We start from the raw sequence: 11,240 nt of genomic DNA, 5'->3' as shown, positions 1-11,240 counted from the left end.
TTTGTTTTTTTCATGACATTTGATTAACGGATTGAATTTTATCTATATGTAAGTCGTACTTTTATTACTTGAATTTTATTGTAAGAGCTGGACAAGAAATTCAAGTTATGCAAATTTTATATCAAATGCTTAATGTGAAATTGCTACAAAATCATTTTTTAATTTCCTTTAATGTAAAACTTAATGGTCTTTATTTTAATTACTCTCATGATTTTTTTTTATTATAACCTCTATAATAATTAATAGTCAAATTCATGATATTATTTGGTATTCTATGTTGTTGTCCTATAAATAGAGATATTGTAAAACTTTGTTGAAATGAGCACGTTACATTTTAACTTGTCGTGTTTTCGATGCTTATTATGTTGATGCTTTGGTTGACTTGAAAGAATAAGACGAAGGCTATTGAATGGTGATTGTGGATTGCGGAAGTGGACATCGACAAAAGCTCGAAAGATTGTACATTGATTTTATATTTTTTAAAATGTTTTAATGATTAAATTGTAAGAATGATATTGTATTATTTATTTATTTATTTATTTTAGTTATTTCATCTCTTTTTTTGTATTTTATATAAAGTTTTGATTGTTGTAAATTTATAAATTTTTTTGGTTCAAAGGAGTAAGTTATGATTTTGTTGGACATGATTGACTCTTATCTTTTTCTTTTTTTTTTTGGTCTTTAACTTCCTCAAAAATGTCTAAATATATTTTCTCCCATGAATTTTCAATTACAAATCCTTCACTACAAGTTTTAAATAATACTAAAATCCACACAATAGTGCCTTAAATCTCTTGAGTTTTTCATCTTTACTATAATCTTTGGCTCAAAATTCTATTTTTTTTTTATTGCAGAATAATAAATATATCAATCAATCGTTCTTTCATTATTTTAATGCAAAACTTAATGGTCGTTATTTTCATTACTCTCATAATTTTTATTATCATAAACTCTAAAATAATTAATAGTCATATTCATGACATTATTTGTTATTCATATTATAGTCCTATAAATAAAAGCATTGTAAGATTTTGGAAACATTTTTCTCTATGAAATAAATTATATGTCTCAATAAATATATATTGATATCTTATCGTTTTTCATAGTTCACTAATTTGTTGATAATCTTAAAATTCTTTGAATTTTCCATTGATCTAATTGAAGGTTTTGGATGAGGTGATCAATGAGATTAAATGCACCATTTCGACATAAACTTGAAGCCATAATTTTTTTTTACATTCTAACCTCATTACACACTCATAAGAAGATATTGATTTAAATATCAATAAGATGTTACGATCATAGTAAGAAAAAAATTATGCTGATAGGTACAAAATAAATTGATATTAATGTATAAACGTGTACTTTAATTTTACCTTAATTAATATTTATATCTTTAATTTTTGAATATGTACAAATAAACACTTAAATTTATATAAAAATTAAACAACTATATACATCTTACAAATCACTTTAATTATATCTCACATAAATTGTTACACAGATGATAGAACACACATTTATGTATTATACCTTTAATATTCCACATTCCTTTTTTTTTCCTTCATATAAAGTAGAAAATTCCACTAATATTCACCCTTAATTTGGGGATTTTTTGCAAATAACCACTAAAATAAACTTAATTATGTTGTGTGGTTTGTAGTCTATTACACACTGGGGGGTTTACCCAGTGCGCACAAAGTGCTCACCCGAAGGGCAGGGCTGTGGCAGAGGTTGCAGCGGTTGCGGATTATCCTGGGGTTTCAAAAAAAACAAACTTAATTATTCTTTATAGCTATAATTTACATATTTACGGGTTGTAGTTATAGGTTTGTATAATTTGCAGGCGGGTTTGTATAATTCGCGAGCGAGTTTGCATAATTTGCGGGTACGTTTTTTTAATTGAGTTATTTTTGTATAAACTCGAAATAACAAATTTATACAAATACAAACATTTGAACTTTAAACAGTTATACAAATTATATTATATAAAAGTAATAGAAATTGTATTATACAAATTTCGAATGATACAAACTTGAAACCCAGCCCATGTATCTATTACCAAATACTAGTCGCGAGTAATAATAAACTAGAGTTATAATGACTAATTAACTAGTATAGGTCTGCATAACCGTACAATTCTCCCTAATTAAAACGGTGTCGTTTAACTAACGCGAATTAAACAGAAGTGGCGTCTGCGTAAATAACCAAAACCAGTCAGCCCTTTTAAGGAAACACAAAGCGTTAAGTTATTTTCTTGCCGCATTGGCGCCTCTTTCTCCCGCGGTTTCTGTCTTAGAACCTCAAAAATTTCGAACATAAAACCCCCATTAACTATACACACAGAACTGAGCCGAAGAGAATTAGGTCATCGGAGAATCCTCTGAACTGAAAAGGGTTGCCGCCGTTCGCCGCCAATCACCATCAATCGCCCGCCAATTGCCGTTCTTGGTTGCTAATTTGTTGACGGAGAAATGTTTTATTCGCACACATTCTTGGCTCGAAAGGGTCCATTAGGGACTGTATGGTGCGCTGCACACTTGCAACACAAGTTGAAGAAGCCTCATTATACTTCTACTAACATTCCATCTACTGTTGGTATGTTTTCTAATGTCTTTAATTTTTTCTTGAAAAAAATTGCTCCTTTTTATTTGCCCCATTGCCAAGATTTATCTGTTCTTTTAATGGATTGCTTTTTTGTTTTGTTTTGTTTATTTCTTGAGATTTTCGAAAAAAGAGAAAAAAATTGATTTTCCTAATTTCGCTTGGTTGATATACGATTCTTGTTTTGCTGATATCAGTTGGGGATTTCCTGAGATAAAGATTTGCTCTTGTGAATCTTTTAATCCAGCTTGGAAGTTTTTATTTGAACGCATGAATACTCGTACTTCAAGGTTTTCTCTCTGTTTTAGTAAGGCTAGTTGAAGGGTTGGATTGAAATGTGTTTTTTTAAGTTTATAATTCAAGTCATTGTTTCTGAGTGTTGATTGAATGTAATTTTATGTTTCTAATGTTATTTTTGTTGCTTGAGAATTAGTTTGTTATTCAGTTCTTGTTTTGCTGTTATCAATTAGGATCTTTCTGTGAGATAAAGATTTATTCTTTTACATTAAAGATTGCATTTTTGATTTAAGTATTGGGATTTGGTTTGATACAGAGGTTTCTGTCATTTGCAAAGATGAATTGATTTCTAATCTAGTGGAGATTTTTTCTTCTGTTCTAGTCGTGATAGTTGAACTCTTGGACTAGTCTGTGCTTATGTACAATGTATTGTCACCTGTGTTGTTAGTTATTCATTGATCATTTTAAGAGGTCAAAATGAGTATTTTCATTTTGATCTTGAATTTTAAGTGGTAAAATTGTCTATAAAGAGTAATATGCATGTTCCATACATATGATAATGATTGAATAGCGGGAAGGAGGATATGATGGGCTGTTTTTTAGCTGTGAAAAAATTTCATCTAAATTATTTGAAATGTAACTGTGTTCTTTGTTTCGCTTTGGACACAAAAATACCCTTATCAATAGTTGAATAGCTCAATAATTGCCCCATTTCCATTTCTCGATAAGTGATAGAATTTAACAAAGATAAGATGGCATTTATAGGGGAAGCTTTCAGGGGGTAATGGAAAAGGGTTGGACAAGTTAAGTAAATAAGTATGTTCTTAGAATTTGGACATAATGCAAACAACAATACCAATCACAACAACAATTTTTTGGTTGATATTGACTGAACTATAGATTAAGAAAGACAAAATTGTCCCATTTCAATAAGTTTAGGGCTAAAATTAACCCTTTTGCATTTGAGCTAAAGCAATAGTTAGAGGGAGGATATTTTTGAGCTACTTGGCTAACTATGAGGACATTTTTTAGCTACGTGACGATAAGGGTATTTTTCTGCCAAATCTAATGGAGGGCAAAGATTTCCCATTTTGAATTATTTAGGGGATAAATTAGAATTTTTTAATTTTTATTATGTCATATTATTTAGGAATGTTGTAGATTTATCTTATGCTGGACACTAAATCTTGCACATATGTAACCTTAAACTTTCAATGGTACAAATGTTGCTATTTTTTCTGGTATATGCCAAATGTATTTTGTTTTGATTAGTTAGTCTTTGATGCTTTCTTGGGTACTCAGTGGAACTATCAAGGTGTGTATAAATTAGCCAGACAACACGGTCATAAAGAAGTCTTGCTGAAGTTGATAGCTTTTTAATTAAATACAAAGCTTTTTCCCCACTGATGTTGCTAGGTTTGGACTTAAGCATGATGTCATAAAAGCCAGAAAGGATGTATTAGTTGCTCTACACAAGAACATAGCAGTAGCTTTGATATGCATATGATATTTTTTTGTCTTTGCTCATGATACTGTTCCTTATTTTTTGAAATCTATTTGTAGAGCGCATCATGACTCCTGAAGTACCTATTGCACTGCGAACGTCTGGCCACCTTCTACTTGGAGTTGTTCGGATATACTCGAAGCAGGTTGAATACTTTTCTGAGGACTGCAAAACATTACTAATGGGAGTTATAAAGGCCTTCTCGTCCACAAATGTCAATCTCCCAGAAGATGCCACTCATGCACCATACAGCTCCATCACTTTACCAGAAACGTTTGAACTTGATGCCATAGTTTTTGATGAAGCTCTTGACCTGAACAGGTAATTTTCTTTAGTACTTTTTTAGTTGTCATCTAGAATCTGTAGTTAGTTACACGTGCATTTGGAATTTCAGGATTAAGGATACTCATGTTAAAAGTTACGAAGAGATAACTTTGGAAGGTATGTATCGTGTTTACTTAAATTCTTCTTTTGTATCTTTTTCTGTTTCATTTTCAATTGAACTTTCATTTCTGAATTTTTCTTTGTATAGATCAAATTGTATCGCATGAAGATCAGTATGTTGCTATTTTCATTGATGAGGTGGGTAAATCTTTTGCTTCATAATTAGCAGGGAAGTTTAGATTTATTCACGTAAGTTGCAACACTAGTTTGACAAAGAGTCTGTTTTTACAGGACATAGTGAAGAGTTTGTCAAAATCAGGTGAAGTTTCTGGATTAGGTGCCATGCCTATGGAGATAGAGTACGCATATTATTGACTATAGATGTGGATTGTTTTTGTTTATTGCCATGTTTGTAATAGACATTTCTTTAATGATGCAGTTCTGATCCTTCAAATCCAGATGAAACTGCTGCTCAACCCCAGCATTCTTCCCCTAAGAATCAGGAAGGACTAAACAAAAGAACTGTTTGTGATGACATCCCTCAAGATATTCCAGATATTGAACTCATGCGTGATGCTGTCCATGATCACAGTTTTGAGAATGTTCCCTTGTGGTCAGACCGAGGGAATGATGTGATGGAACCAGATAGAGTTCTGGAGGAACAGATCATGAGAGACAAGGAAACTGCAAGCCCAGTTGTGAAAGAGATATTGGCCCCCGGAGGACATTCAATCCCATCTCAACAACGACAAGAACCACCGTCAACTACTTCAGCGGAGGCTCATGAATTTGCTGATCCACAGATATCATTTGGTGGGTGCTGGCATGCAGGGTTCTTATTCTTAAACTGAAATTACATATTTGCCATGTTGATATTCTAACATGAAACTTCTTCTTTTCTTGGATATTCAGGGCATCAGTCACCTGATTTAGCACTTCTTTCAACACCTCCTCTCGAGGCGCTAAAAATAAGAAGAAAGCGAAAGCTACTCATCTATGATAAGGACATAGTATTGCCAAATAAGTATGTTAATGTTTTATCATCATTAACTATATATTTTCTTCAACCATTGGTATTTTGACAATGTATCATGTTCAACTCTACAGTGAGATGAAAAGGAGACTAAAGGGCATTGGTATAAAACCACGCGAAAAGAAGAAGGTTCCTTGTTCTTCTTTGGACATCTGGAAACAAAACCAGAGACTAAGAAAGGATGGAATTTTCTTTGAGCCTATAATAACTGGTGGGTGTCTCACAGTCATTATCTAATGAGTCTATTGTTCTTCGCCTAAAAATTCAGCTTCTGTTAATCTGTAGGATTATGCGATGATCTTTGCAATATCTACAAGAAAGACTTCATTTCAGCAAAAGTCAAGATGGCTTCCTCACAGGAGAATCATGCAGAACCCAGCAATAACCAAGCCCCTCCATCTGAGAATGATCTTCCGGTGGAAATTGAAAGATTACGTGATAACCAAGACCTTGCAAGCACCAATTTGCTGTCTGAGATTTTGCCGTCACCAAATAGGCCCATTTCCTCTCCACAGATGTCTATGCCTTCCCCAAGTAGGCTCATTTCTTCTCCACTGATGTCCATGCCTTCCACAAGCAGAAGAGATGACTTCAGTCCTGCTACTACAACTTTTGGGACAGAATCTAGTCAGATAGGAAGAACCATGGATAGTGGGGTGCAGCCCACGCCCGACCCAGCAGCATCTACTGGGCATGTTGGTTCTGATATGGAGACCCCTTCAACATGGTTTGGAGAAGGACTAGGTGTGGAGGATACTGTTCTATCTGATATTCCTGAGTTTGATAATTCTGCTGGGGTATGTTCGATCATGGTCACTTTCTATTAAATTGTGAATCTACTTTGATAATTATCTTGATAACTTTTTCAGCAGCTTTGTATCATCCATAGTAGTCTCATTGACCCTTTAACACATCTTTAATCAATTTTAGACTTAAATTTGTAAAGGGCTTATATTTTGACGTTCTTACGGTTATTCTCATTCAATGCTTCATTACCTAGTGCACTGCTATGGTCAACTTGTCACCCTATATGACTATTCAACTAGTTCTTCCTTGCTTTGCATCTGATAAATCACTAAATGCCAATGCAGGATCTAAGTTTTCTAGAACAAGATGACGACACTCCTATTGGTACGCTAAGAACCTCTTCTTTTTTTTCCTTTTAGTTTTGAGGGTTTGCATTAATTTGGATAATGTTGGTCAATTTTATGTACTACTGTCTGCAGCATGGTATTTCTGTATATCTTTTTTAATGATGTAACATATGCCTGAAGCTTATATATCCATATGCTAAACCAGGACTTCGAGGAACTCCTTTATCAAGTAAGCAAAAGGGAACGCCAGAGTTTGACACATTATCTGCTAGAACAAGGTAACACTCCATCAACACTCTTCTCATAATATATATTTACTTTGCAGGATAGTCTTTTAACTCTATGATTGCAGAGCTGTTGCTCAATATTTGAAGGGGCAGTCACCAGTAACCCCCATCTCAGAAGAGACTGGAGATATCAGCTTAAATGCAATTTTAGAAGGCAAAAAGAAAAGAATATGTGCCCGAATGTTTTATGAGACTCTGGTAAGTCCTTACAATATTTTCATGATTAATTGCTCTTACTTGGGGATGCACGTCAATTTCCAAATATTGGGAGCCTAGAGGTCTTCTGATATTCGTATAGCTTGTAGTACTAATATCATTTTTTTCATTTTGAACTCTTTGTGGGTGTTTGAATTGTGTCAAGAAAAGGTGTATATATAAGTTTCTCTGTTTAGTTGTCTACGGTATGCTTTATTGCTTAATCAATCATATTTGGTATAATGTGTATCGTTTTAGGAGTTATTTCATAAGATCCTTACTGTCATCCTTCTGGAAATTGAATACAGGTGTTGGAGAATTGTGGACTTGTACGTGCGAATCAACATGAACCTTATGGTGATATAACTCTGAAAGTGACTTCCAAACTGACGGAGAAATTTTCAAGCTGAGACCATTGTGTAGATCTACATATAGAGGTATAATTTGTCCTAGTTTTGATCCCTTTCTTCTGCTTAAACAAATTAAAGACAGTCGTCTTATTAGCTTAGTTTTGACCTGTCAATGCAAAACAGTTTAAGAGGTAGATTTATCCCAAAGCTTTAGTTAATAAAAAACCAATGCTTTTCATATAGATAGAGACTTGATTCTTTTACTCATTTCATAGTGGGAAGAGTTGCAGGAAATCGTTCGATAGCACCTTTTCCTATTTATTTCTCAATGATATCTGAAGATCAAGACTCCAATAGCCTTGTTATGCCTCTAAAGCAGCAGTCGTGTGCATGCACACACATACATGTATTATAGAATATTGCTTTGTTGACACATCAGGGTGTGATTTTCCTTCTGTAAAATGCAGTTAAATTACTGTGCAGCAATGCAGAAGTTAAAACTTTTTTGGATTGTATTTTGAATAAGCTCTCTTCTATTTGGTGTCTTTAGCACAAATATTTCTATGGTTATTTTCCTAACAAATCTCAATGCGATTGCAGTTAAAACATTGTACAGAGATGCAGCGCTCATGAAGATGTATAATCCTGGCAGACATTTTGTCTAAATTATTATGCATTACTAAGTGATTAAGTTGTACAGAACAAGGTGGAAGTGGCATCCGTGATGAATATAATAATCGCAAAATGTTCATCATTGTACAAAGATTGTCCTGCTTATTGTGCATTTGGGCTGCTCAAACTCTTTTTTTGTATAGTAATAACAAAATGTTCAACATACTTTATTTTTAATGACATAAATTCAGCTGGATACCTTTTGAGTTGCTGATGCAAATTGAGCTTTGTATAAAGGCACTAATACTTCTCTAGTAGGGAGATTTTCCTTGACAATTCTACTGCTTAAGAACTCATCAATCCATTTGCTTAACTTGGGAAACTTTTGTTCAGTCAATAGTTCCATCCCTATTGCTTCTTGAATTGCTCCAAACCAGAGAGCTATGTAACTGGCAACGATGTCGATGAATCCAATGTTGTCTCCTCCAAAGAATTTCTTGTTTTGAAGCTCATTGTCTAGATATGTTAGGACTTCAAAAGTTTCATCACAACCTTTCTCCTTTTCTTCTCCTTTTCCATAACAAACTTTGTACATTGCTCCCATTAACTGATGACACATTTTTGTTAGTAGACAATAACATAAATTAAATGTAAAACACTTGTACTCTTTTTAAATTTGAAACAAACACTTCTAAGTTCATACTTCATAGTGTAGAAGTAATAATTGTTTGGTAAACTTGTTTTTCTTTACTCTAATTAAGGAAGTCATTTTACCGATTCTTAAAGAACTTGCCTTTTTTGGCTAATCAAACATAAGGATATCGAAAAATATCATACATAGCCTAATTCACTCTGCTCGTCGCGAATTCAGATTAGTTAGGTTAAATAGGAAAAAATAAATACAAGTGGGAAAAATATATATGTACCTTTTCATCAATTAACTTAGCCAAGAAACGAGCTATGGATCTTTGATATGGATGTTTAGGCAAGAGAGGAATAGTATTACTTTCCCAAGTATCATCAATATATTCAAGAATTATTATTGATTCACATATTGGCTTCCCATTATGCACAAGAACTGGAACTTGTTTATAAATTGGATTATAATTTACAAGTTCATCACTCTTATTGGATCTATCTTCTTCAATATATTCGTATTTGATCCCCTTCAATTTCAAGGCTAATTCAACTCTTTTATTAAATGGCCCTGCAAAAATACCATGAACTTTCACCTCTCCCATATTTGTATCATAAATTTAACTCTTTTTTTCTTGGAGAATTTTTTGGGGAAAGAATACTTTACTTTATATATAAAGGGAACAATAATTTCACTATTTAGTAGAGAAGTTAAAATTATGGACTTTTGTTTAAGGATATGACTTAAGNGGTGTCTCAATAGTATAACGAAGGGTATACGTATACCATTTTCGATAGTTCACAGGTTATTTTTGTCCCTTTTCTTTGCTAATTAAGAATAGGTGCATGCTTCAATTTATGTGTTTAATTGACTTTTTTTTTTTTTACATTCTTTTTCTATTTAAAAAAGGGAAAATAGTATGAAATAGTAAACACTTAATTATATTTAAATGCAATAGCTACAGTTTAGATTAATTGTATTTTGCAGTTAGTGTGTCACCTACTTTGCTATTTGGCCGGGACCCGCAGAGAACACAGAGAACATATACACATATACAAATTCACGTAATTATACAAAAATAATTTTCAGAGATATTTGTGATGTATATGTATACAAATCTATAAAAACTAAAACGTTTTCAAAGATACAAACGAACTTGTTATGTATATGTATACAAATCTAGAAAAAAATTAAACCTTCCATATACGAATTATCCAATTATTCATAATAAAAATGACAAAGTGTAACACAAAGAACATATACATATACAAATTCACGTAAAAATACAAACACAATTTTCAGAGATACAAACAAACATGCAATGTATATGTATACAAATCTAGAAAAAAAACTAAAACATTCCATATACAAATCATCCTATTGTTCATAATAAAAATGAATCGATACAACACTGATCAATTCATATCATTACACCTGAACATATAAATGATTTAGCAAACATAATACAATTTCATTGTTCGATCTAACAACAAATTGTATTATACAAACTTGTTCATTTGTATATACAAATCATGATTCGCGTATTATACATATCAGGATTTTCGAATTATACAAACTAGGACCCTCATAGCAAATCAAACTATAGCTATAGAGCGTAATTATCAAAACTATAACTATAAAGCATTAATATAATTATTATGTTTACTATTCCTAAAATTTACTCTTTAAAAAATGCACCTTCAATTTGAGATATAGTTCAGACTTGGGAATTTTTACTCAAAAATTGTCTATCTATGTATGTTATGTGTCATTATAAGTGGTTCCTACTTCCTAGGTTCCACATCGACGAGTTTATGATGTACTTCCTCGTTTTTTTTTAATTGTCTTATTTTTTTAGTCAAATAATATGAATTTTGATTTATATTTTAAAATATATTTTTATTTATATTAATATGAGAAAAAATAAAATTCCTAGTACTTTTTGTATTTATTTTTTAATATCAAAATTTTCAATTTTAAATTTCAAATGGAAAAAATACATAAATGGGTCATAAAACTCAAAATAATTACATGTTCAAATCCAATCCAAAGTAATTCGAGAAATGCACATTCTCTCAAAAAAAAAAAATTACAGTCCACACCTCACATTAATTAAGGCTGATAATTTTTGTTTAACTGATACTAAATGAGTATCATATATTGTATTAATATCATTAAGGGCTGATAATTGCGCTTAATTGATACTAAAACTATATATATATATATATATATACCAGGTAATTTATCTGCGCTTCGCGCAGGCATAAATAATCTTTTTAAGCTTTTGAACAACCTTTCCAATA

General features: G+C 32.1%; 2 protein-coding genes across 2 annotated transcripts; one reads left to right on the top strand and one right to left on the bottom strand.

Moving 5' to 3' along the window:
• The first annotated feature begins 2,300 nt into the window (after positions 1-2,300).
• Positions 2,301-8,462, top strand: LOC125853455 (sister chromatid cohesion 1 protein 3). Its single transcript, XM_049533148.1, has 14 exons — positions 2,301-2,598; positions 4,405-4,666; positions 4,740-4,786; positions 4,878-4,927; positions 5,021-5,088; positions 5,169-5,542; positions 5,642-5,753; positions 5,837-5,973; positions 6,048-6,559; positions 6,854-6,893; positions 7,062-7,134; positions 7,209-7,341; positions 7,647-7,775; positions 8,289-8,462. The coding sequence occupies exons 1-13, from the start codon at positions 2,475-2,477 to the stop codon at positions 7,746-7,748; spliced, it is 2,034 nt and encodes a 677-aa protein (XP_049389105.1). The 5' UTR covers positions 2,301-2,474; the 3' UTR covers positions 7,749-7,775; positions 8,289-8,462.
• On the bottom strand, positions 8,384-9,599 carry LOC125853456 (probable glutathione S-transferase). Its single transcript, XM_049533149.1, has 2 exons — positions 9,227-9,599; positions 8,384-8,907 (listed from the first exon to the last, which is right to left on the bottom strand). Exons 1-2 carry the CDS (start codon positions 9,539-9,541, stop codon positions 8,548-8,550), a joined length of 675 nt encoding a protein of 224 aa, XP_049389106.1. The 5' UTR covers positions 9,542-9,599; the 3' UTR covers positions 8,384-8,547.
• Between the last annotated feature and the right edge of the window lie 1,641 nt (positions 9,600-11,240).

The sequence above is a fragment of the Solanum stenotomum genome, chromosome 1 (assembly GCF_019186545.1).
Source record: "Solanum stenotomum isolate F172 chromosome 1, ASM1918654v1, whole genome shotgun sequence".
NCBI lineage: Eukaryota > Viridiplantae > Streptophyta > Magnoliopsida > Solanales > Solanaceae > Solanum > Solanum stenotomum.
Note: the sequence above shows the minus strand (reverse complement) of the source record. Positions and strands in the feature narration are given on the sequence as shown.